This window comes from Festucalex cinctus, chromosome 1, assembly GCF_051991245.1.
Source record: "Festucalex cinctus isolate MCC-2025b chromosome 1, RoL_Fcin_1.0, whole genome shotgun sequence".
Lineage (NCBI taxonomy): Eukaryota > Metazoa > Chordata > Actinopteri > Syngnathiformes > Syngnathidae > Festucalex > Festucalex cinctus.
This window is the reverse complement of record NC_135411.1, coordinates 18,053,621-18,081,485: the sequence shown is the minus strand read 5'-3', so window position 1 is coordinate 18,081,485 and position 27,865 is coordinate 18,053,621. Positions and strand designations below refer to the sequence as shown.

General features: G+C 40.2%; 1 protein-coding gene across 2 annotated transcripts; it reads right to left on the bottom strand.

Moving 5' to 3' along the window:
- Window positions 1-146: 146 nt before the first annotated feature.
- LOC144018120 (BTB/POZ domain-containing protein KCTD1) lies at window positions 147-26,396 on the bottom strand. 2 transcript variants are annotated; one of them, XM_077520286.1, is made up of 5 exons: window positions 25,794-26,396; window positions 15,026-15,204; window positions 10,308-10,452; window positions 8,512-8,817; window positions 147-577 (listed from the first exon to the last, which is right to left on the bottom strand). In XM_077520286.1, exons 2-5 carry the CDS (start codon window positions 15,187-15,189, stop codon window positions 413-415), a joined length of 780 nt encoding a protein of 259 aa, XP_077376412.1. In that variant the 5' UTR covers window positions 15,190-15,204; window positions 25,794-26,396; the 3' UTR covers window positions 147-412. The 2 variants fall into 2 exon arrangements, with proteins under 2 accessions (XP_077376412.1, XP_077376403.1); XM_077520277.1 differs by lacking the exon at window positions 25,794-26,396 and adding an exon at window positions 16,335-16,866.
- Between the last annotated feature and the right edge of the window lie 1,469 nt (window positions 26,397-27,865).

Genomic DNA, 27,865 nt, shown 5'->3' with positions numbered 1-27,865 from the left:
GGTGCATCTTAATGAATTTGGTGAGAACATGTAAACTCCACACAGCAGTCTGAGCTAAGACTGGATCCATGAAACTCATCTGTGAGGCAGAGGTGCCACCCGCTAGTCCACCGTGCCGCTGATTCCAAATCATATTCAACCTAATGTAGGCTCAAAGTTTTAAAACAAACTTTATTTAGGGATACAACATATATAAATCTTTCTCAATCGTGTTTTATGGGGGTAGACAATCACAAATGTCCTTGCAATCTCTAATTCAAACATCGCAAATCTTCCCACGGCAGATGCACCTCTTTTTTTTTTTTTATTCTCTAGATGATTTTATAAGAAAACAAAAACATCAACAAGAAATTAAAACAAGTGAAGAAAACGTGAAGAAGAGTCCAGAACACGTAAAAGTCCAGCAGAGTCTCTAGTCTAGCTGCTCTTGCTTTATCCTATTGGAATTGGGTCCTCCTCGCTGAGCCGTCCTCCTCAGTTCCCGCCTCAGAACGTACTCGCTGAATTGCGACGAGTCCACGCCTCCCCCGCAGGAGCCGGCGATCTCGAAGCCTCGCTGATGCAGGCGCTCCAGAACCTGAAACAGAAATTAATTGCGACAGACTGAAAAAAAGCGTGGGCCGCTTTTGTATATGCATCGTATGCCGAGGTCGCTTGAAAAAAAGTACAAGTGCACCATCGCGGCTGAGCTGAACCAATTGTGGCTACGCGATAGGATGCACTGTGGACTAGGGATGTAACGATATCCAAACATCACGATACGATATTATCACGATATGTAGGTCACGATACGATAATTATCACAATTTTGTGGTGGGGTTGGCGATATTTAAATAAGATCACAATATTGTAAAAAAAAAAAAAAACTCATACTAAAAAAAAAAGCACAATATTGTGCTTTTGTACATAACAGCAATGCATATAAATCACCTAAAATCTCTAATAACAATATTGAGGCACTTACTTGCGTATGCAAGCACACATTGATCGCTTCACAAGCAAATTAGGTTCCCCTTCATCTGACAATTAGCATAGATTTTAAACATAGAAGGCCAAAACATGCCTAATGAAAATTACATTGCACTAATAAACTAGCCGCTAGAGGGTGCTAGAACTGCACGAATGGAAATCAACCTGACTTTTTTAACAGATGTGTTTCTTTTAAATATTGTGAACATGACGACGACGATATTATGGAAGTTTTAATATCACGATATCACAATATTGCCCTTATCGTTACATCCCTACTATGGACTGGACTTAAATTTTTTGACATTTTAGTTCATGAACAAAAATGAGACAAAAATTAGTCGATTTTGTAAAATCCTGTCTCTTCCAATTTGTCACTGTGTCACTGTTATGTGACAACCCCTCTTTCAAATCTACAGCTAATGAGTGCAATATGCACACATGGGAAAGACAGGAGGTGGATTCATGGGAAAGGGTTAAAAAAGAAAAAAAAAAGAAAGAAGTAAATTATAGTTATAACATTAACCCAACAGCTAATGTTCCAACAATGTTAATCCGATCACTAACTAATGCTGGCTAACTTACTAGCTTGTAGCATGGAGCCATAGTAGCCACTTGTTGATATACTGTAATTATGTGTGAAGTTGTTTTTCCATCAAAAAGATGAGAGGAAATTTTATGTGAAATAGTTTTAGAACTGGAATGTTCAACATTAAACGCTCATTAAAATGATTGTCCTGACTAAAACAGTTTTTGTTGGCTAAAACTAGACGAATACAATTGTTTTCTTGGGCTAAAATAAGACTAAAATGCTAGGTTTATATTCCACGAAAAGTTGAATAAATAAAAATGGGGTGAGAATTAAGCCCCATGTTGTATTTGTTTCGGCAAAAATGTTGCAATGTGATATGAACTCCTGTTTCGATGCCAGTATCGTATTCAGCAGAATAATCTTGCTGAAGCGGACGTCACTGCAGCAAATGTAAACAACACCATTTTGGCAGGACAGAAATGGTTGAAAACTATACTGACGTACCTACATGGGGAGTGCAAATTTGTGAAAGCCGTGTACTCGCTATATTTGAGTGGATGTTGGCCGGCTAACGCCGTCCTAGCAACAAACGAAGGGACCTGGGAGACAAACTAGCTTAGCGCTAAGATAGGTTGGGACCAAATAACCTATAGACAAAAACAAACAAACAAAAAACATCCTGTATGCTGTCGGCCAAAGCACGGCGCTATATACATTATTTTCAACTAAAAAGGAAAATCTTTCCTTGGGTTGATGTACATTATGTCATTGTGTACTTTCCATCAAAATGAGATGGGAATTCACTTTGACGGAATGTTGAAGGGAAACGCTAATTTTATCGCTGCTCTCCAATGTCAATCCTTTGCCTGATGATATTGCTACTATCCTGCCAGCATGGCGTGGTATACAAATGAATGGAGGGATCGAGTCTGGATCGCTAAAATGATCCCTGGAGGAGTTAGCATAGCGTGAATGTAGCTCAGCTTCCTGTAGCTCATGTCAGGGTCACATTGACTGCAAACACTGAATCCATTTTGATAGGATTTGTTGATTTTCACAAGTCTTGGGACTTACTGGGCTAAACTGGGACCTCAGGGATTGGATTTCGTGCCATGTCATGTGGAAATGTGTGTGAAGGCAAAAAAAAAAAAAAAACTAGGATGTTTGCATCCTTGAATTTTGAGAAGAGAAAGTCTTTGAATCCTTGAAATATCAACTTAATAATAACAATAATAATATAATATAACATGAAAGGACAATGACCAAATAAAAACAAGAACGTGAAATAAGAATAGAAAAAACTAATATAATAGCAACTGAAAAAACAGTAAGAACAAATACTGACTGTTCCTGTTCGTTTTGGCCTTTTGGGGGCATGGCGTACACACTTAAAGTGAGTACAGAAGAAAGTGAATTGAATTCTATGAAAATAACTCATTTTTCACACATTGGGAAGAATATGTGCCTTTGCGTAGTGTTATCTCATCTGTGGGAATGTGTTCCCACAAGATTTGTGTGTGGATATTCGTGCTAACTTCCTGTTAGCATTTGCTAACTTCCTGCTAACTTCCTGCTGGGCTACCGATGTTATAACGTTGTGTATTTAGTTTTACACTTAACTCCAACTGAGATGTCATTAAAAACAGCTTAAGGACAACAGAATAACCAGAATAACATATGCTACACACTTGCTAGTTGCTAATGCTACGCAAACAAAATGGTGCATTCAGGGTACTTTCACAGCGTCGGAAACTTCGCTTTTCTTAATCTGTCATTTGGCCCAAATTGGCCGATTGTTTTGGCCGATGTTTGAAGGCCAATAATCGGCCGATTATAATCGGCGGCCGATTAATCGGCCAGACCCTATTTTTTAGGGTACTTTGAAGACAAAAACTGACTGGAATTTCTACGAGATGTTCACATAGTCTCTGTCTCGTATTCACATCTATTGTTGTGCGTATTGATGCTGGTTGTGTGTTTGCGTTGGTCTGCATACAGTACGTGTTTGTGAGCTCGCCGCCTCGCAGACGTGTCCTGGGGCCTGTAGGATCACATTCCATCGAAGAGGCCCCAGGGAGCAGTGTGGCTTTCTCTCCAGCACTTGGCTCAGTGTGGGCTGCTCAACCCCCCCAATCCCCTTTTCCCCATTTCTCCCCTTATAGCCCCCAGGCCCAAGCCTCTGCAGAAACTACAAAGGTCCCCCATACTACTGGCAGCCCCCGCCCTCCTTCCCTTCTCCTTACCCCGCCCCCCCATCTCTCCCTGCCTCCATTAGCCGCAGATACAGTATCCACCGCCGGCGTGCTTTAATAACCAAACAGGATTATGGGCCCCGCCTGGGGACAAGCTGCCAGGGAGCGCGCTCAGTTTCTCTCTTGCACTCACTTCAGAGGCGGTTTTGTTGTTGTTTTTTTTGGTGTTTTTCAGACTGTCCAGATCAATGCCAAATCTATTCAAATATGCCTCCACTCCTTCAATAATGCATAAGACGAGAACTGAGAACTTAAGAAGCTGAAAAGCTTTTTATTTTCTAACAGACTGACTACTCAGTTGTCATGCAGGCCTCCGCTAAAGCCGTCCGTCCGTTTTCCACAGCGCTTTTCCTCATTAGGCTCACGGGTGAGTTGGAGCCTATCCCGGCTGACTTTGTGGGAAGTGAGGTACACCCTGGACTGGTCGCTGGACTATTGCGAGGCACATCGAGACAATCTACATTCAGCTATGGACAATTCAGAGTTTTCAACATTGGGGTTAATAAAGTTATTGGGTTGAAGGACCGCTTACATGAGAACACTTTTTCCTAGAATCTCACTCATAATTGTAGCACTAATTAAACCTAACTTACCACGTGTACCACTAAATGCTAACCTTGTGCTTGCAAGATGAATTCTCGCGGTATTTGTGAGTTCACAAACTCTGGAGAATACATCTTGTACTGCTCCCATTGATTTCCGCCGATCCGAACCACTGGTAGTTCGGACCAATCACAGAGCGACATTGTGTTTGGGGGCGGGATATGCAACTGTGACGAAACCAGGAAGCCAGCGGTGACGCCGGGACTAACAAACAAACCTAACATGGACGCTACAATTAATTCTGTTCTCGCAGAATTACTCACCGTTTACTTGTTGAATGTTGAACAGCGAGATGTGCTTCGTACATTTCTAGCTGGTGAGATGTTCGTGCTTACCCCCGATAGACCCCCCCCCCCGACAAGAACGAACACGAAATTTTCACCCATGGCCGTGATTGGTTAAAACAAACAGGTAGAATGTTGCATCGTCCAATCAGCTCGAATTGTTGTACAGAATGTCCCGCCTTTTCCCGACCAAATTACTATGGAGAGGTACCAGATGGATATATATTATTGCCAAGTTAACTAAATGCCAAACGAGTACAAAAAGTTACAAGAATAAAGTTTGTGTAGTTTCAAGAAAAAAAGTTACAATTTTACAAGAATAAATGTGTAATTTTTCAAGTTGCAATACAACATTATAGTAAAAGCTTATGACAAGTCAACAAGCAACTTTCCTTTATTGTTTAAAAAAGAAAAATACACCAATTGTTCTAGAAAGAATTAGGAATAGTGACAATATGCAAACTTTTCAAAACTTTATTCACATTGGGACGTCATATTTGTGTGATGATGTGCCACAATTATTACAGACTTTTAGCAAGCCTAAAGCAAAAGTTGGGAGGGTAAATGTTTTATTTTGATTGTTCTATAACATAGATATCCTTGCTGTCCTGTGAAACACACTTATGGCCATTTTTTAAATGTTTTTGGGACATCTGTGTTCAGTTTCATCCAAAAAAAACAACATAAAAATGTAACCTGGCAACAGCCAAATGGATATTGCATATCCATCTAGTACCTCTCCACAGTAATTTGGTCGGGAAAAGGCGGGAGATTCTGTACAATAATTCAAGCTGATTGGACGATGCGACATACCACACGTTTGTTTTAACTAATCACGGCTATGGGTGAAAATTTTGTCTTCGTCCTTGCCGATGGGGGGAAAAGCACGAACATCTTACCAGCTAGAAATGCACGAAGCGCCTCTCGCTGTTCAACATTCAACAAGGAAACGGTAATTCTGCGAGAACAGAATTAATTGCAGCGTCCATTCGTCCATGTAAGGTTTGTTTGTTAGCTCCGGCGTCGGCGCTGACTTCCTGGTTTCGTCACAGTTGCATATCCCGCCCCCAAACACAATGTCACTCTGTGATTGGTTCGAACCACTGACGGTTATTAGCGAGAGTGACAAGATGTATTCTGAGGAGTTTGTGAACTCACAAATACCGCGAGAAATCATCTTGCAAGAGCAAGGTTAATAAAAATGTGTTAAACATAAAAAAGACAAAAATGGAGATAAGTGTTTTTGTCACAGGACAGCGACGCTATGCACATTTTCAAATTATATGCCGATATTTTTTTGCTAATTATTTTGCAGGGCCCCAAGCTCGAACTCTTGGACCCTTTGGTGGTCCCCCGAACCCAGTTTGGGAATCCCTGAAAACTAACATTTTTTTTTGGAATATGAAGAAAACCCTGTGATTGGCTGGCAACCAGTCCAAGGGTGTACCCCTCCTACTGCCCAAAGCCAGCTGAGATAGGCGCCAGCACCCCCCGTGACCCGTGTGAGGAGCAAGTGGTCAAGAAAATGGATATGAAGAAAACCTGCATAAAACTCACGTACGCTGGGCGAGAGCATGCAAACAGGAATGCTGGGGATGAGATTCGAACCTCACACCTTACAAATGTGAGGCAGGCCTGTTTCCTTTGATGCCAACTTGCTAACAATTCCATCAAGATCCATCAACATCATTTCAATTTCCTGCTTTTCTAAATTAACGTAACGACTGATCCACTATGTGCTTATCCTCACATTTTAAGATTCATCATTTCCAAGTCATTCACATTTTCAAGTAGCGGGGATCCTCATAAAGAAACATTGAGAAAGGCTGAGTTGAAGCGAGCGTAAATTGATACTTTCTGGAACAAATTGAAAATTGTGGACGACTTGCGTGAAGTGTGAAAAATGTTATTCACACAAATAGGATATTATTGACGCTTAACAACATCACCTTTGTTGAAACATCTCGAATCGAAGCATTTGTGCACAAATAGTCACGTTCCTCATCTCTGCCTGCCTGTTCTGCCATGTTAAAAGTTGATTCCCAGTTTCTTTGGTGATGTAGGCGGAGCCTCCTGCATCACACCTGTAGTCTATGCTGGTTAGTTAGTTGCAGCAGAAGTCGAAGGATGGCGACCTATTAATATTTTGAAAGGGATACATGACTCAACCATTTTCAGCAGTAAGAAGTTTTGTCTGTAATTAATTTGATCACTTAATTATTTTCCATCTACAATTAATAACTTAGAAAAATCACATATTTCCACTTGCTGTCAACTGAAAATGACTTGACGTGTGCTCAGGGCAGGTAGCGACCAATCATGCCTCAGTCAGCTAACGTCACATGAGCAAACCTAGTATACAGGTGTGTCGACAAAACAAATTGTAATCGTTAGATGTTGGCCGCCGTCACTGCCAAAACCACAACAGATGGGCTAAAGTGGCAAGTCTACAGAGGTGGCAAATCCTGGTCCAGAAAGTAAAAACCCTGCCACAGTTTGGCTTTAGCCCCTGATGCTAGTTCGCTTTAGCTCCCTAGCAGGTAAATGAGCACCATGGGAGCTAGCTAGGAAGCTAGCTAGCACCTGAAAGTAAAAACCCTGCCACAATTTGGCTTTAGCCCCTGATGGGAGTTAGCTAGGGAGCTAGCTAGCTGGCACATGAAAGTAAAAACCCTGCCACAATTTGGCTTTAGCCCCTGATGGGAGTTAGCTAGGGAGCTAGCTAGCTGGCACATGAAAGTAAAAACCTTGCCACAATTTGGCTTTAGCCCCTGATGCTAGCTTGCTGGTTTCCTAGAAGTTAAACGAGTACCATGGGAGCTACCTAGGAAGCTAGCTAGCTAGCACCTGGGGCTAAAGCCAAACTGTGGTAGGGTTTTTACTTTTTGGATCTGGATTTGCCACCTCTGCAAGTCTATTATTATCGACAGATTTCTTTATTACCTGGTTTATTTGTATGATTTCAAATTGGTTGATAATTGCTGATCATTATTGTTGGATTTCTTTATCCGTTTGACGTCAAATTGGTCGATAATTGCCAATAATTATCAGCCACCGATATTCTCGTGCATCCCTACCGTGAACAATTACTGTTGATATGCTGAAATCAAAGAATTTTAAATTAAAAAATGGCTACAAATGATTACTTGATTATTAAAATAGCTGTCGATTAATTGATTAATTTTGACAGCTCTATTTATAGGGCAATCTTGTGAAACATAAGACACACAAGTATACCGTATGTAGGTACAGTCGATGTGTATAGTAAGTAGGGCTGGGAATCTTTGACTGTCTCACGATTCGATTCAATTACGATTTTTGGGTCTACGATTTGATACAGAATCGATTTTCAATTCTCGATTCAAACGATTTTCGATTCAAAATGATTTGATTGACAAATGATTTCTGCTTCAATTTACAGATATGCACAACATTGTCATGATCTACTCCAGTCTGCTTTGCAAGACAAAATGACAAATAGAGACAAAGTGTCTTTTTTTTGTTTTTGTTTAAACATTTATTAATTTTGTATTGTAAGTGCCTTTTTCCACAAAAACAGCATGTGGGCTACAACTGCCTTTCCCCCTTCTTCTTCATTTCTAATTTAAATAAAATTAATTTTTGGATATTAAAAATCTATTCGATTCGATTAATAAATGAGAATCTCGATTATTTTATGAATCGATTTTTTGGCACACCACTAATAGTATGTTTATGTGTAGAGTCTGAACGAGCCATAGTCTATCACAAACCAATCAAAAACAAAGTCATCAAAGGAAATATCGGTCATAGGAACACTTCTAGACCACAAACACAAAACAATCATGTGGAAAAACGCCAATTATCGCCATGACGTATCCACGCGTCTTACCTGGACGGAGTTGAGGTGGCAATACCCGTTGAGCGGGAAGCGGATGACGTGCGTGGAGTCGTGGTTCCAGCCGGCGTTGACCGAGTTGCACATGGCGTCGCCAATCTCGCGAAAGACGTCCTCGATCAGCGCCTTGTCGCCGCTCAGCGTGATCCTCTCGCCCAGGTCGGGCGCCACGCGCACCACCACGCACTCGCAGGGGCGCGACACCCGGCTCAGCTCCTGGTCCTGGCGCCAGTGCTCCAGCTCGGAGAGCATGGGCTGCAGCTGGAAGTATCGGGCCTCCTCGTACAGCAAGCTGTAGTCCTGCAGGGTGGAAGGTGGAGCGTGCCAGGCATGTTAGGACACCAGACAAGTGCGTGATTGTTGCTTCACGTCAACTCGGGTCAACACTGTGTTTAGCATGAATAGCTGGGCTGTATTTATTTAGCAAGCTTCAACTGTGCGACCTTTGACGAAGCAATGCAGATGGCGAATATTGGAAGTGGTACGTTACAAAACTAATTGAAGTGATGGCATTGATGTGTCATGTACTGTTTCAGAGTCCGCATGTATTGTTTCACTCTGCTGTGGCTTGTGTTTCTGTCTCGCTATGTCTGCTGCACAGACGGGACCGCAATTGTTCGGCTTTCCTGTCACTGTTCATGAAGCCATTGTCTTATGTCTGATTATTATTATGAATAATATTATAGCGTGTCAAATGTTATAGCAGCACTACTGATTGGTTGTACTGTCACTCATGTTGTTCATTACGCACAGATGAGTTTACAGTGCGACAGTAGTATGCACCATTTTATTTGACTTTATTATGGGGCCAAAATGTATTTCAAACATTTATGTATTTATTTAGTTATATTTGATACCATTTTTTTCCAGACTAATACCAGTATGAGTGCCCACCTCTTGAGTAGTCACAAGCACTGACTAGTAGGGCTATATAATTAGAGACAGAGAGCTAATTTTCCACAAAAATTAAAATTCAGCTCCCAAAAAAAATTAACAATAATAACAACAACAACAATAATAATAATAATAATAATAATAATAAATTTTGTAATATTTCATTTTAATTTTCCACAAAAATTTAAGTTCATCTCCCAAAAATGTAATAATAATAATAATAATAACAATACTAATATTGATTGAATATCTGCAAATAGGTGAGTCACTGTAAATGCAAAAATCCTACTTTAGAATTCCTGAGTCATCTTTATGAAAGTATTGCATAAGTGGTTCCAATTCAAAGACTATCATATCCTCACGTACCAATTAATAATATCCAAAATGTTACAAGACAAATGTTTACAGGGTAGCATGGAGGCAGCAGCGCCGCTTGAACAGAGCGTACCGCTGAGCCTTCGAGGCAGTACATTGGAGTTGCTGCTTGACTTGGGCCTGTCTTTTGTCTTTGCTTATTTTAGCTGACATACTTTTTCCACTGATGGAGCCTCAGTGTGGAGAATCTATCAGATGATGTGCGTCTTTGCTTGCTCCCGAGGGGCAAGTCGCGTAATTACTGACTGAGCGGTACACAAGAGTTTAAATGCTAGCAATACTAATGGGTCACATGTAGTGCAATTCACCCTCGGCACACAGACTTTATTCACGTATCACAATAAAAAATTGTTTGTTTTGCTCCTCTGCCATGTTTCATATTTTTGCCGAGCGCCACCCTTGCTGGGAAGACCCCTGATCTCTGCGGCAATGCAAAAACGTGGCTTCGGAAACCACCATTGTGTGAGCGGCGTCTCGCGGGTGCGCCGAGCGGCCGCCAACGACATTTTCTGCGGGCTTACTTTGAAGTCGTCCGGGATGAGCAGCTTGGACGTCCTGAGGAAGTTGAGGATGTAGCGGAACATGTGTCCGTCCCTGTCAATGAAGTAGTGCTGCTTCAGGCTGTCCAGCACTATGGGCTCGGTGCCATCAAAGAGGCGGCCAATTCTGTGCAGGGGACGGGAGGCATGTTGGAAGCAAAACGCAGCGTCATCGTCGCAAACACAAACAAACAGAATCTTTCGCTTTACATGAGGTTGTGTTGGCATGTCGAGCGGTGAGAAATCCAATTGAAATAACTTGTATACAAATGCTTGGCTCTTTGGAATGCTTCACACAGATTATTATTATTTATTTTTTTCAGGGCTAATGAGTAGACAAGGAGGCAGATAACCAACATTTGAAGCTGAGCTTCATTATTCGTAAAAGGGGAAAAAAATATTGGAAAAATATGAATTCCAACTTTTTGTTGAAGTGTCTTATTATTTAAGGAGTTTTTCTTTAATCTTAGATGATAATAGTACGGAGCCCCTAAAGTGACATGGGAGAAAAAATAAAATTAAATATGTTTCTTGTCTGGACAAGATGTCTCTTTAAAGTCATTGTTTCTCAATTCCGGTCCTTAGGCCCCCCTAGCCAGCCTGTTTTCCATGTCTCCCAATTCCCAATGCAGCTGATTCCAATGACAGCTAATCAGCCAGCTCTGGAGAAGCCTGATAACGATCCTCACCTGCGTTGCAATTGGGAGACATGGAAAACAGGCTGGCTAGGGGGGCCTGAGGACCGGAATTGAGAAACATTGCTTTAGGGGCTCCATATAAAATAGACATCTTTGTTTTAAAATTTTAACAAGTTTAGGGATCACCCGTTCTCCCAGGTTCATTATTATGTCTTAAAAAGTTCAAACTTAAAGACAAAAAAGTAAATAGCATAACTCCCTATAGCTTTCTACAGTAAATAATTTTTCTTCAAAATTTTGAAATATTAAACTTTCATGTCATTGTTTTAATTTCAAGCAAACATTAAAGTTGCTGAGATTCCCAAGGTCAGCTGCACCGCTTATCAAGTTAACTTACAAATTGAAATAAATAGTTCCCTGAGGTTAACACAGTTTCAAATTGATCTTTTATGGGCCATCAGATTTTCAAAAGAAAGCCGATACGGATATTTTGTGGTGCCTATAATTAGGGCTGGGTAAAAAAACTAAAAAATAAAATAATAAATAAATAAGAAAAATCGATATTGTATCAATTTTTCTTTTTGAACCAGGTATCAATTTATAAAACGATGAATCGATTATTTTAATATATCTCTTTTTTCCCCATAACGTCATAAGAAAATTGATTTTAAAGGACATTTTTTGTATGTTATTGTTCAGTTCACAGCATTATGAAAGACCTGACCTATTGCACTTTAATTCAGAATTGTTTATTTATTTATATTTATAATTATTGAATTACAATTACAAAAACATTTTCATCTCATCCTTGCTGATGTCAATGTTTGTGTAACATTTAAGTGATTATAACACGGGTTACCCTCGTTCATAAATTAAATCATTTGACGACTTACTGCCGCCGCAAAATTCAATTTAGAATTGAATGTTTGTGATGTTTTTAACAAGTCCTTGATATTTAAGAATTGATGTTCCATAATGAATCAATATCGGATTGAATCAAAGTGAATCGAATCAGAGGGGTAAATGAAATTGAATCTAACTGAACTCTTGTGAATCGAAATCAAATCGATTTTGGAAAGTAGAAATATCCATCCCTACCGATAATCGGCCTAACGCTTACGTATGCCATTTTCATAAACTCCCAGCATTTGTTTCTTCTTCCATGACATAATCAGTTAGGCTGGGTGAAGATCGAAAGCCACTTTCAAGCAACCACCAGACTACACTGTCATTTACACGAAACACATCAAAATGAAAGCAGCGCTGCATTGACTTTAGTTGGCTGAGCACACAGCATTATAGCATTAGCTAACGGTGTTAGCTTCCGCTAAGCAGCACATACTTGAATGCATTTATTTTGCCACAGTAAGTACTTTGCTCCAACAAGAAGAAGACAGTCTAGTGACAAGGCTCAGGATCCTTCACTGGGGCGGAGTATGCAGTCGCAAACTTCAATAAGATAAATTTCAGAAAGACAAGAAATATGGAGTGTTTTAAGTATGCTATAGTTTAGGCAAAATCTTATTAAAACAGCTGGAAAAATACACCTAATTAGCCTCCTTTAATGCATAACGTTCACTCTATAGTGCAGAGGCAAGAAGTAGTAGTAGTGGAATAATGAAGCAAAAGAAAGACATCATGAGAGGTCAGGGCCAGCTGGTCGCGCTTTGCCCGAGGCCGGGCGCCACTTGCCCTTGGGCACGCCGCCCACGGCGACCTCCAGATGGCCCCGTGCCCCTTTGGCCTTTTTTGACTGCTGCTGTGGCATCTGTCCAAATAAGCACGTTGTCTTTGTCTGCACCCTCCATGCCGCGTTCAACATCTTAGACCGGATTTACACAGCAGGTCTGAGCGTGTTTTTTTTCCAAGTGACATACTGTAAATATGACATATGCACAGTTGCTCAATCTGCATGCAAATAACGCCACAAGCATCAACCCGAGGTCGTGACAACACAGAAATAAACAATGATTCATAAATAATACACATGGTTGAATTCTATCAGATGTGTGGAATTAATTGTTGATTAATCGTGTCTTGAAGCAATGGAATCAAAATGGAGGGCTTGGCTGCAGGGAATCGTGTATAAAAACAGGAGTTGGAGACACTTTTTGGGAGCCCTAATTATTACCCGGGATGTCCGATACCACTTTTTCTCAGACTGTTACAGTATGCGAATTTTTACCTTTTGAGTACTCACTAGGGGTGTTAAAAAAAAAAATCGATTTGGCAATATATCGCAATATTACAGTGCGCAATTCTCGAACCGATTCAATAGACGGCCGAATCCATTTTTAAACATCCATTTTTGATGGAAAAATGTTCAACAAAACATCTTACTTCGGGTTAGGGTTCATTCCTTAAGCATGGAAGAATGTTATATTAAACCAGTGCTTCTCAAATAGTGGGGCGGGCCCCCCCAGGGGGGAGCGAGACTCCATCAAGGGGGGCGCGTTTGACCTCGGGGAACATGCTTTTTTATTTTTTTATTTGTATTTATTTTTTTTTTTTTACTATGCTAGAATAAAAATGCAATTGCACCTCCACTACATTAGGGGGCAGTGGCATTCTCATTATTGGCAGAGTGTGCGCAGGGAGCATTCGCTCGGTGGTGTAGGGGTTTTGTTTGCACTGAGCATGCGCGCTTTGCACACAGCAAAAAAATAAAAAATAAAAAATAAATAAAAAATCAGCACAAATTATTTTAGATATTTTTGTTTGTTTTGCAGGTTAAAGTTTTTTTTAAATATTGTGCTCCTGAGTTAATGTTGGTGATCAGTTTGAATGCATTATTATTTATTGATTTTATGTGATTTTATTTTTCCGTATCATATGGTTTGACATGGTCAGTCAAAAAAATGTTTATAGTTTAATTAAGGATTTAATTTTTTTTTTGAATTTCAGATGCACTTTAAATCTTTTCTGTTACAGTAATTAAAACACGTCTTAAAACACATCTGTATTCTTTGGCTTTTGGCGCACCATGAGACTTGTTCTTGGTGTTTTGTGGTGTGTATGAGTTTGATGTTTAGTCTACTTGTTTATGTATTTATTTATCTCTTTATTCACTACTTCTTATTTATTCACTGATGTAAAATGTATTTACTTGGAAAAAACAAAACAAAACCTGTATTCGCACTTCAAAATGTTTGCTTTGTTCTTGTTTACTGCAAAACTGATGTTTATGTACAGCACTTTGTATACAGCAACGCCTGTTCTAAAAGCGCTTTATAAATAAAGTTGAGTTGAGTTGTGTTACGGGGGGGGGCATGACAGAAAATAATTGAGAAGCACTGTATTAATGGAACATAAAGACCTAATATTTTATTTTAATGCTGTTCAAACATGAAACAGATTAAATACAGTGGCTCACTGGTATAAGACTGAAGTTTCAGATAAATAAATATTACTATTGCTTTCATACAAATCTTACAGTGTACGTGTACAAGTTTACTGTTAGTGGTTAGTATAATTTTGAGTAAAAAAAAATAAAAAATAAATTGTAACAATCGACATAAATTTGTATCAGAATTAATCGGTATCGAATCGAATCGTGACCTATGAATCGTGATAAGAATCGAATTGTCAGTTGACAATTCATTTGAATTGGCAATTCACACCCCTAGTACTCACCAATAAAGTATAAAATTAATTTAACATAATGACAAAAAAATTGCAGTGTAGTGCCAACTATTGGTGAGGACTACTTACGCAAGTTCATATTCTTTCCCCATGAGTATTGGTGGTTGCTATCGGCAGCCTTCACAAGTACACAATACCTTAAAATAAGGCCAGTATCGGTACTCGCCCATCCCAGATTATTCAACTTCAGAACATTCCTAAACTCTGAAGGCTAACTTGACAATTACACTTTGTTCATTATATCATTTCAAATTGGACTCTATTTTTCTGACTGTTCTGAGCTCCTGTCTCCATGCAACGTCAGGTCATCCTTTGGAACGAAAACCAGTCGAGCGTGAACAAACAGCGCCTCGGCTGGCCGCAGCCAAGCAGTGCAACCTCCATTTTGCCTCCCAACACACACAAGACTGTGAAACTGACCGGGATTCCGGGAATTTGGTGAGTGTGGCCAGGCTGCTGGTGTACATGTGTCCGCCCACGTCGATGTGAACCGGCGCGTTGGACTTGGTGAGCTGCGCCGGCGTGGGGATGCCCTGGTTGCTCAAGGGAGACACCGGCGAGCGTGTGATCATGGGCCGGGACATGCTGGAGCGATTGTCCTGTTAACACACAACACAGTTGCCGTCGATTAGTTTTATTCATCCATTGCGTGGGAACTTTACTAGTCACACAACTGCTCGTGTTCAAATTCGCACCTACGGACGATTTAGAGTCTTCAATCAACCTAACATACATGTTTTGGGAATGTAGGAGCAAGCTGGAGTACTTTGAGAAAACACAAAGAGAAAACGCCACACAGGATGGCCTGAAACGAGATTCAAACCCAGAACCTCAGGACTGTGAGGCTGGCATGCTAACCACTTGGATACCGTGCTGAAAATGACGCCTCCTTTTAATGCTGCTGACTATTTTTACTGCTGTTCACATTCACTTGTGTCCATTTTCTATTCAAACAGGTAGGAGATTCGAACCTAGAACCTTAGAACTGCGAGGCAGACGTTCCAACCACAGGATGCCCATGACAAGTATCCCTTTTTAAGATGTACGTTTTGCTTCATGCAATTCCATTAATTACATTTCTTTAATCCTGCAAAGTTAACACAGGAAGGCCTGACCCAAGATTCGAACCCGGAACCTCTCAAACATAAAAGCAAGACTTGATGCCCACTTCCACATGACTAATTGTTGCTGTTCACATTCAATTGTCTACATACCTCTTGAGTCACGTGAAATCCAGAGACGTATTTCAAATCTACTAACCACAAACATTTATTATTACATACAATGAGTTCACATTGACTTGTGTATAGTTTCTATTAATTCAAGGAAAAACTCCTGACCTGAGATTCGAACCCACAACCTCTCAAATGTGAGTCAGGCATGCTAACTACTCGAAGTGCACAAAATAAGACAATGAAATAAGTTGCCAGCTCGACCTTGACCTGAATGTTGCCAGTAACCACAAGCACTCAACCCCTGCAGGCCAAAAAGCAAATTAATGTTTTTTTTAAGGGGGTGGGGGACTAATAAGAGTGCCTCCTCTTAACCTAAAAACACCATTAGCAGCAGTTGAATAGAGCCAAAAAAAAGTTGATCAGAAAGCTTTTGAGATGGATCCCCAAAAACAAACCACAGGCGTCATGTGTAAAATCACCCCCACCCCCCCAAAAACAAGCGAATATATGACGACCAGTGCCCCCTCCCGAAAATGCAGCATTTATTTTTTTACCTGAGCCGGCATGACGCTGGTGGGCGAGGAGGTCACCGAGTGGTCATTTTGTTTGAGCGAGGCGGCGGGCACCGGCTCTCCGCGCACGGCGTACATGAGCGACGTCTCCCGGCACTCGGCCGCCCGCATCGGCGCTCGTTTGATCGGAGCGTGCACCGCCGCCTCGTCGGCGGAGGTGATTGGCCGCGGCCGCTTCCTCGCCTTCTGATGCGTCAGGTCCATGATATCCGTCTCGTCCATTTTTTTTATGGAGTTGCTGTCACGAGGTTTGATTTGTAGTCTCGGTTCCTCGGTTCTGTTGTGTTTTGTGTGGCAAATGGCGAAGAGGAGCAGGCGCGGGGAGAGCGTGGCTGTCAGGCGGAGCAGCTCGCTCGCAATGGCTGGGAGAAGTCAAAGCCCCCGACAACATTAGTATCGCAGCGCCCGCGGCTCTTCGAGGCTGTCGCTCTTTCAGCGGCAGCAGGTACGAGTGTCGCATTTTCACGGGGCAAACCAATCCTCTTTCTGTACTCGCTTTTTTGCCCCTTCCTTTTTACTAAAACGGGTCTGAACCTCCACAACCACCCCCACACCCACCCACCATCTTGTATGGCTGACCTGTGCCCCTTTCCCCCCCCTGCCCCTCCTCATGATGGTGATCCACTACGCGCACACGCGCGCGAAAACCTCAACAGTTAAAATAAAAAAAATAAATACATTTTTTTTTTTTTTTAAAGAGCAAATTACATACATTTAATTCAATAAGTGGATACAAGTTCTCATAATTTATTATCTTCTAGGGATGTAACGATAACGGCAATATCGTGATATTGTGATATTAAAACTGCCACAATATCGTAGTCAACATATTCACAATATTTAAAAGCTACACATCTATTAAAAAAAAAAGTCCGGGTGATTTATTTTTGTGCAGATCTAGCACCCTCTGGTGGCTAGTTTTTTTTAGTGCAGTTTAATTTTCATTAGGAATGTTTTGGCCCTTCTATGTTTAAAATCTACCCTAATTGGCAGATGAAGGGGATCGTAATATGCTTGTGAAGCGAGTCAGTATGTGGAGGAACTCAATGTGGGCTTGCATTCTCAACTCAACTTTATTTATAAAGCACTTTAAGAACAGGCATTGCTGTACACAAAGTGCTGTACATAAAAATGAATATCAGTTTTGCAGTAAAGAATAAGGTAACAAAACAAGAGCAAAGCAAACATTTTGAACTGCGAATACAAGTTGTTGTTTTTTTTACACAAGTAAATACATTTTACATCAGTAAATAAATAAGAAGTAGGCGAGTGACTAAAGAGATAAATAAATGCATAAATAAGTAGACTAAACATCAGACTCATACACACCATTAGCAGGTAAGTGCCTCAATATTAAGTATTAGAGATTGGAGGTAGTTTATATTAGTGTTGTTCCGATACTGGTATCGGTAGAGGCTGCATTAAAACAGTGCGGTATTGGCAAGTATAAACAAGAAACATGCCCGATACCATTATTTGCGACACTAATAAAGGACTTTGGATGGAGCATCTTGTGTCTTGGTTGTGCATGACATTGGAACAGCACTAGTTTATATGTATTGTTGTTATGTAAAAAAGCTCAATATTGTACTTTTTTTTTTAAAGTATGAGCTCATTTTTTTACAATATTGTGACATTTTTAAATATCTCCGACCTCCCCACAATATCGTGATAATTATCGTATCGTGAGCTTCATATTGTGATAATATCATATCGTGATATTTGGACATCGTTACATCCCTATTATATTCTATACATTATGCATTATTAAACACTGTAAAGCGCTTTGTGACAACTAAGGCTGTTTGAAAGCACTATAAAAATAAAGATGACGTGACTTGACAAAAAAAAAATAGCCTATGCTAAATGGTTAGCAATCACAACAAGCATTAGTGCGCTAGCTATTACCACTTAAGGTAAAGAAAAACTATACCATTTAGTTCACACACACAAATATCCACATTAAACGTGTATAGTGTCTTAAAAAAACACTTACAGACGATCCATCAACATAAGTAAACTTAGCCAAGGCTAAACGTTAGCCACCGCAATTAGCATTAGTGCACTGCCACTAGCAATTACCACTTAAGGTAAACAAACACTGTAACTACCATTTAGTTCACACATTACACTTGTAATAGTTCTTAAAAGTCACTTACAGACGATGCTTCAACATTATTCCATGAGTAAACAAGGGTAGAGCTAGCTGTTAGCTACATGAGGTAAATAACTTTCTGTTCCTGGCTTCTTCTAGGCATGTTTAGTGGATGACTGTCCTCTACTGGCTAAATGTTGAACACCTATAACCGAGTGGCAGGTTATATTTTTGGAATAACAATTACAGCCAGAGTGCTTTTTAGGATGTTCAGAACTTCCTTTCCTGTGTTATGGGGAAGTTCAATGTGCTGTTTTGTCTTTAATAAAAACCCACTAAGTGCTAAGACAGTGATCACTCATTTACTGCCAGCCATTTTAGAAAACTTCAAAATTTTCAATACCCACGCGATATTACGTTCAATAATTATATATAAACTGAATCTACCAAATGACAGAATAGACTCCCTACTTTTTGCCTCGTCCCATTCTTTTATAATTGACAGTAGAAAAATGTAGGTTTGCCAAAATACAGCCATTTCTCCCATGGAAACTGTTTATTTCGTATAAAATGGAGCAATGATGTCATCCACCGGTGGTTGGGCATCAGTAAAGTTGAACATTTACTGTGGAACATAATCAGATTCTCCCCCATTATCCCCGCTCTAAAAAATATAATTGACAAGTATACTTGTCAAAGGCAGTGAATTAGTGAAACAGACAATTAACATCTGCTATTCAGCCACTGGATAGTGCACCAACAGAAGAAATAAAGAACCGATCACAGCCACCATTCCAATACTGCGTGCGTCTCCAAAGAAAAAAAAAAAAAAAGTCCATGTATAAAACATGGACGGCCCAAACATGGTTCCGTCAGATCTTTGAGGCAGAAAATTTTAGCGACCTATAGAGTCTTTACACGATCAGGAATTTTTGAATGAGGGAAACATCCAAAACATGCAGGAGAGGGACTCTTGATCACCGTAGTTGGTGACCTCGGGCCTTATTAAAGACTCAGGTAACAACCAATCACGGCTCACCTGTTTTCTGGGTTTGGTAATGTGACGTTCGCAAGCACTTCGGCACTGTTACAAGTAGGGATGGGCGAGTACCGATACCAGCCTTTTTTCAAGTACTCGAGTATTCGTGACGCAGACGAGTACAAGCGACCGTTGGCAGAGGGGGAAGACGTTAAGTGAGTCCTCCTTGACTTTAACTGGTGCTAGCTTGCAGCAGTTTTTCACCAAAACTTCACCGGTTTGGAAATACTTCAAAATTGTGCATCTTAAACTAAAAGAGCATTTTTGTGTTTTATTTTTAGCGTTAAGACTATTGAAGAGTGACTGTGCTGTTTTTTTTTTGTTTTTTTTTTATTTAAAGTAAATATATTTGTTTAAAAATATCTTTTAGTGATTTTTTATTTTATTTGTCAAAATGTACTACTGGTATCGGCAGTTGGTATCGGTATCGGTGAGTACTGAGGGTCCGAGTATCGGTATCGGTCTGAAAAAAAGTGGTATCGAACATCCCTAGTTACAAGTTAAGTTTAGTAAGTACAAGTTGAGTTGTACCTACTAATCACTTGTAGTCTTTTAAGTATTCACTATGACAACTTCACCAAATTCTACCAAACAAATGTGGCATAAACATATGTCAGTCACATGTCATCATAAATCAGATTACAGAGCTTGTTTTTTTTCACCAAATAGCAGCCTTATTGAATATTGCATTCTCATTGCGATATCAAATTGAACTCGACTAATCGTTCAGCCTAACTCATAAGTCTCCTGGTCCGTCATACTGAAAATGCGAATGAGGGGTGGCGAGACGTGGGGGGGCTATAACACCAATTTTAATAACACTCCGATTGAAATTAATTAGTTCAAGCAGTGGCCTTAAAACATGCACACTGGCGCGTCGTGCTGGCAGTGTGAGTTTCACACCTAAGACTACCCAATTAGCAATTAAGCTTGCCTTTGAGTGCGGGCCCGCAATGTGCTGTGTGATCCCGCTCTGATTTGCATGCCATTTGTGCACGCGCTGATAAGCAGGCAGGCGGCAGCCATGCATAGTTTTAAAATTCAACTCCAGGATCCCTCGCAGAAGGCAGAGGGGCGCTGCGGGCCAAATGAGAGCGCGGGAGAGAGAAATCACATGGCTGCTCTTCAAAAGGCGACCTGTGTATTGCAGCCGGCAAAGTGCGTGGGATCACACTCAGAATGCAGGTAATTTGTTCCCTGACTAATTTGTGGGGATGATGCTGCCTGCGTGTGTGCGCGCGCGAGTTGGAGAGCAAGGAGTGTGCCCGTGGAGAGTTAAGTTCTGAAAACAGCTCGGTGGAATTGGATTTCCTCAAAGCCTTGTCATCGCAAAGGTGGATTGAGTGTAAAATCTGTGAGGCATTATGGAAAATAGTAGGCAAGAAAGGGTAGTGGATGCCGGGTGGGCGGAAGCAAGTCGAAATGTGGCGCAATGTGCTGTTGGGTCGTTGGAGGTACACATAAACGTGCGTGTGTGTTACCTGCACTGATGTCCACCTCACATTGAAGTGTCACATGATGCGCTAATACATTTGTGAGAAAATTCCGACACACGTACCAACATTTGAACAAAGTTGAGCTTTCCATCCTTTCGAATCCAAATCAGAAAATGTATAAAGTGGCAAGGAAAGTTAATGCAGAAATGTAGCTAGCAGTTAGCCTACCTTATTCTGTTTCTTCAGCTACTACAACTTTTTATTCTTCTTTTTATTTTCCTGCATATTGAATACCCTGTGACACTGTGCTTCCTCCCACAGCTCACGCTTGGTACTACAACACCCAACTGGTTTGGGGGAACAGACCTATTGAGGTTGGTGATGTTGGGAACTGACTGTGTTCGGCTTCCTAAAGTCAGTTTCAAAAGGCGACACAGGAGTAAAGAAGTACAGTAAGTTGCTGTTTGGACTGTAATCACAGCAGGACTTATTTATTTTAAACAACTTTTACAAAGAAAAGCATGAGAATGAGCCGCCAAACGTTGTCCAGATTCCGAGTAGCCTACAAGGGAGCTAGCTTGGAAGCTAGCTGGCTCGCCTAACTGCTGCACCAGTGTCTGCACATTTGTGAAGTAATGCCATGTCACAACACATTACTTTTTTTTTTTTTCCTACTATTTAAACATAGTACTACCAATATAAAAGTTGCTGAACTTGTTAATGGTATCTGGTTTTAAAAAAAAAGGAAAAAAAAGATTGTTTTCAGTTGATGTCATATCATCATTGTACCATAACCCCATATTTGGAGTGATCCAAAAGTAATTGAAGATAATGTAAAGTAATGAAAGTAATGAGGTTATATTACTTCAATATTATGGTACTTGGTACCCAGGCAAAAAAAGGGTCCTCGTGCCAAAAAAAATAAATAAATAAATCAAAATTGAGATATTCATATATTCGAATCCTGCACTTAATTCACTTTAAAATAATATATAATACATGGATGTACTTTAAAAATTGCCAAAGTTACAGCAGTTTTAATGTAGGAAGGTTGAAATCCCTAGTTCTGAGAAAAAGGGGTTTAAAGTGTTGGTACTTGCATCTTTCAAATGTCCATAGCAACCAGTACCTTTTGGAAAAAGATATGAACCTGAAATTTTCAGGAACTATTAAAATATCAGTGGAAAGTCAGGTGGATCCTAATAAGCATAAGTGACACCCAGTTTTTTTTTTTTTTTGTACAATATTCACAATGCTCTTCTTCTTAGCCATGACCAAATAGTCCGTAAATAATGTATGAAATGAGTGATCATCTTTGTGGTGAATTTCAATTTCAGAAAAGTGCCCAACTGATTTGTTTTTTTTTAATTCAACATTTAACGATTACTTTTGGTGTGGTTCCAAAATGTTCTTTATTCATTACTTGCTTGTCATGGGAAAAACTGCTATCTAGTTCCTCGATATTTTATCACAAGAGCGTGAAACTCGAGGATCAGCGTGACTTAATGCAGAATTTTCCGATGGTAAGGCAACAACTTTGCCCCAACTACAAGTATTAAAGTCTTCTGAATTTGTAGGACTTCATCGAAGTCAGTAAATAAAACATACTGTTTGTACACTAAAAGTTTCCAGAACTTGTTTGAAAACATATTTGGCTAAATTTGCTTGTTTATCCCGCTTGCGGAATTACATTGCTCCATAGTTAATTAAACAAATCAGAACCAGAGCATTCAAACCGAAAAGCCACGCCAGGCCTCCTGTTATGTTCCATCGTGTTGTCCTGAAAGGGGCAAACTGCACAGCGCCCACTTCCTGTCTGCCGCAACGAACAACCAGTGCAGGATCGACCTCATGCTGCTTTTCCATGTTTCAATTAGCATTTCAGATCAGAGCATTAACATTCAATGGAAACTGAGGCAGACTGGTATTTACATAATCTGGATGGGTTGTCTCTGTTTTGTTGCCCCGTGGCCATTTTGTCTCAAATGTCCACACGGCGCAGACGACTAACTGCACACGTTGGTTTCACTTATGTCAAAAACCACAAGCGAATACATGTTGTTTACTGTTGTGCTGCTAAACTGTTGTCATCAAACTTTTTGTGTGTGATGTGGTGAAGAATCTGCACTGCATCACACAGACATGTTTGTCACATTTCCCATGTATAACGTAACTCAAATATGAGAAACAGAAACTCTCAATTTGATGCAAGGCAGTTCTACGCCACTGCAAAGCAGAATAATAAAGTTAGTGTTCAATCAAAGTGGAAGTCAACCTTAAACATTTCTTGACAATAATGTTATATGTGACCTCACTAGTCGAAACATGATTATGAGTAATATTACATTTGTGATATATGAGTTACGCAGCAAAATCCAGCCATTTTTATCCATCTCAGGGGCGGCCATTTTGTCACTTGCTGTCGACTGAAGATGACATCACAGTTGCTCAGGCAATGACCAATCACATCTCATCTGTTTTCTGAAACCGAGTTGTGATTTATGTAGTAATGATAATGGCAATATCGTGATATTGTGATATTAAAACTGCCACAATATCGTCGTCGTCATGTTCACAATATTTAAAAGGAACACATCTGTTAAAAAAGTCAGGTTGATTTCCATTTGTGCAGTTCTAGCACCCTCTAGTGGCTAGTTTATTAGTGCAATGTAATTTTCATTAGGGATGTTTTGGCCTTCTGTGTTTAAAATCTATGCTAATTGTCAGATGAAGGGGAAACCTAATTTGCTTGTGAAGCGATCAATATGTGCTTGCATAAGTAAGTAAGTGCCTTAATATTGTTATCAGAGATTGTAGGTGGTTTATATGTATTGCTGCTATGTACAAAAGCACAATATTGTGCTTTTTTTAGTATGAGCTCTTTTTTTTTTCCAATATTGTGATCTTTTTTAAATATCACCAACCCCCCACAATATCGTGATAATTATCGTATCGTGACCTTCATATCGTGATAATATCGTATCGTGATGTTTAGCTATCGTTACATCCCTAGTGATTACCTGAGACCTCAGCAACTATGATGCCATTTTCACCCGACTGCAAATGTCAAAATGGCCGCCTTCTGATATTGATCAAAACTGCCGGATTTTGCTGCTTAACTCATATTCCACTAACACTATATTAACCAGAATACCATATTTGGACTACAGGGGCTGCATAGAACATATCATTGGCAAAAATTGGGGGGGGAGGGGGGGGTTTGGGGGGGGGCCTTGACTTCCTCTTTAATTACGCTCTGACAGAGTCAATTAAAAATGTCAAGGCAGAAGTTAAAGTGATAGTTCGGATTTTTTTTTTACATGAATCTCTATTTCATCCTCACCTCCAGTGGTGTTCGATCAACACTGACTTACCCCTGACAGCGTTCTGTGCCACGAGTTCTGGTCGCCAGTCAGACCCAATGGATGTTAAAAAAATTTGGTGTCATATTTCCAATGTTACTATGCTTGACTGGCGTGAGGTCAACAGCACAGCCAGCTTCCAAAAGCTGCCAGGACCGGGCAAAGAAGTCTAGATAATGGCGAGCGCATTGTCTTGTTTAGCGCTGTTGAACTGTCAACCAAGGTTTAGCTAAAGCAATAACACAACCACCAGGTTGACTAGTGATTAAATTTGTTGTAAATAGTTCCTTGTGAGAATTTGTTGTAAGTTTGATTTTTCAGCGGTTATTAATCTTTAAAATGTATTTACCCTAGTTATACTGTAACACATAGGATGTGGTTTGTGTTGTATTATGGCTTGATATTGTATGTTATGTTATAGTTATGCTAACTTATGGTGTGTGTTTTTTTTCTCCAATCATGCTATGTCATAATATTTTAAGTTATGATACGATGTGGTATATTAAGCTATATATGTTACATTATATTTTTGTATGTTATGTTCAATTACGCTATGTTAGCTCGGTTTTGAGCTCCAGCAAACTTGCCCTTTAAAGCAACCTCAATGCATCTGTACACAACTTGACTTGGATACCAGAGCCTGCAAAGATGCTGTGTAGTTTTCTAACAGCACCATCAAGTGGCCACGACTGATGTCACACACAGCATCACTTATTGAAACGTCTCCTATTCCAAATCTAATTCACATTATAGGGGTTTTGAGCGTACACGAGCACATTTCAAAAAAAAATAAATCAATAATTATTTTATTAGTTTGAGGGAGCACTGCCGTATAGCGTTTGGGTTGGATGTTCTTTTTACATTAAGACGAATGAGTCTAGACTATGCTGGATCACAACAGGACCACTAGCGAGGCGTCATCAACGAACAGATGCGAACGTGAATTTTGCTTATGGATTAGTTTTGATTATTATTTCTGGAACGATTCACTTGATTCTACGTTTTTAAAAAAAAAAGGTACATCATGTCCTCTTCTTTTCTTCTTCTTCGAAGAGAATGAAGGGGGGAAAAGTGTCTGGGGCGTAATGACTCCACAATGGCGTCTTTCAAATAGAGGCTGTGAGCCAGCCAGGAAGTAGGATTGCGCTCTTGAACCCCTCAAAACTGCTTTGAAACGGTGTTGAGAAGGCTTTCGAGACAGTTAAGCGCAAGTATAGCTGAGGACGCGTTTACTCGGAGTATCGGCACGCGCTTTTTGTGTGTACATGGGGGTGGGTGGGGGGTTGTTGTGGGACCCAAACCGGACGTTTTACGTAAGAATATGACACACACCAGCGCCGCGCACATATAGTTCGCCCGGATACGATGTTAATAAAGCGCGAAAGCGTGACGGAAAAGACAGGAAGTGGTTTTAAACGTGGTTCGCAAAGTGCTCCAGCACATGCGTAAAAGCTGCTGCGCCCCCCTCCACGACGCCCCCCTTCAAAACGAGAAGAAATCTGTGCTTACCTGCTGGAGTAAAGAAGCTTTTTTCTCTTCTTTTCTTTTTTTAAAATTCTGCTTTAAAGAAACAAATTCTTCCGCGTTAGTCTCTTCTCTTGCCACCGCCAGCGAGAAATGCAATAACTTGGCTAAGGTAGACAGAAGAAAATGGAGAGAATAGTTGCTTGGGGGCTGTTTAAGCCCTCAAGGCAAAGATCAGGATACAATTAGCTCATGTCTCTGTGCCTCCCAGTGCAAAAAAAAAAAAAAAAAGAAAGAAAGAAAGAAAAAAAACCTCAACGCTAGCTTTCCTCTTTTTTTTCTTTTCTTTTTTTTTTTTTTTTACGTTTTTTACAATCAAATGGCGAATCTGTTTCTTTTCCGTGAATTTAAAAGAGCCTGGCATCTCACAGCAGCTGATGTTAATCGTTATGATTAGTTTTGATGTAACGTTGCCTGGGGCCAGTGGATGGAGTGTTTCTTTTTGCCAGGCAGGGGGAAAAAAAACAGCGCTTGATGATAATTATATAGATTGCTGCTGCTTTGATTTTCTTCTTCTTCTTCGTCTTTTTTTTTAACACTATCAAACACAACTGCTCCACTCCGTCACTTGTTGAATGGCTATGAAGAGAATGACTTGGTCGCACTTAGGTTTTGTTTTCCTCCTAACTCTTTCCCCCCTGCAATCAAGTCTGAATCAGTGCCCGAGGCTTGTGTGTGTGAGAGAGTGAGAGAGATAGCTCATTTTAAATGTTCAGCCATGCGCTCAGCAGCAAGATGGAGGCAAAATGAATTACTTTTTAATAAATCTTTTTTGTTCTTTAGTACATAACACGAACTCTATGTGAGTCTATGTACTGGATAATGTATATGTAACATATGGGGCAGCACAGTGCAGGTGGTTCACACATCTGCCTCACAGTTCTGAGGTTCTGGGTTCGAATCTGGAATTTGCATCTTTTTATATGCTTGTGTGGTGTTTCTTTTTTTTTTTTTTTTAAGAGCTCAGAATTGTTCATTCGGTAGTCTTACCGATTCAACGTCTTATCATCATTGCTCTCTCTCTTTTTTTCTTTTTTTTTTTTTACGTTTCTGTGTGCGTTTGAGTGCGTGCGTTTGCGTGCAAATACGTATAAATTTATACTCATTAATTCACCTAAAACCTCATAAAAATCCCATTACCCTTCGCCTTAACCAGGTACTTCAGAGTCTCGCCAGAGTCGTGAGGTTCAAATGGTCAGGAGACCAGAGAAAAGGTCAGGAAAGATAAAAAGAAAAGAAAGATAAATCAAAGTAAAATCCAGCACCGTCCAAACACTTCCTGCCTTCCCCATGGTTACAAAATCAAAGTCTTACGCCAACCCCAGAAGCCTCTAAATTCCAACAAATTAACGAGATCTCAAGAGACCAGAGGAAAAACAAAAGAGAGGAAGGAGGCAAGGATCGATGAGGCAGAGTGAGATCCATAGAAACCAGTACATCCAATCCATCAAAGTGAAATCCAGCACCAACCAAACACCTCTTGCTTGTGTGGTGTTTCAACAAGAACTCCTTCCTCCCATATTCCAAAAACATGCATGCTAGGTTTATCGAAGACTCTGAATTATCCATGTGATCATGAAAATCAATTTCCCTTGTGATTGGCTGAAAACCAGTCCACTTTTCGCTCTCAGTCAGCTGGGATAGGCTACAGCTCTCCTGTGTGGAAAAGTCTTCCTTTTTTTTTTTTTAAAGAGGTGATTCTGCAGTCCTCGGTATTAGGCCAATATTGAAACTTTGCATTCTTGCAAAAGTTCTTGAAAATGGATTTGCTGAACAGCTTAAAAACTGTCTTGAAGTTATGGCATTTTATCAAGTTATCAATCTGGCTTTCAAAAGGGGCAACGCACAAAAAACTGCTATGAAGGTTAATTGGTGATTATTGAAAGTCTGTACTGTAAAAAAAAAAGTGTACTGCACTTTTTATTAACTTGTGAACAGCTTTTGACACTGTTGATCATGGCACTTGGTAAGAGAAAATGCAATATTGTATTTAGCTGGCCTAGGTTTTCTTCTTCTTTTCTTCGTGTTCCAAAAGAGGTCCCTCAGGGATCTGTTCT

Coding starts and splice junctions, on each gene's coding strand:
- LOC144018120 (XM_077520277.1), bottom strand. CDS start 16,574: ATGGACGAGACGGATATCATGGACCTGACGCATCAGAAGGCGAGGAAG. Junction 10,453..15,025: donor ACCAAATTCCCGGAATCCCG/GTCAGTTTCACA, acceptor TCCCCTGCACAG/AATTGGCCGCCTCTTTGATG. Junction 8,818..10,307: donor TCATCCCGGACGACTTCAAA/GTAAGCCCGCAG, acceptor TCCACCCTGCAG/GACTACAGCTTGCTGTACGA.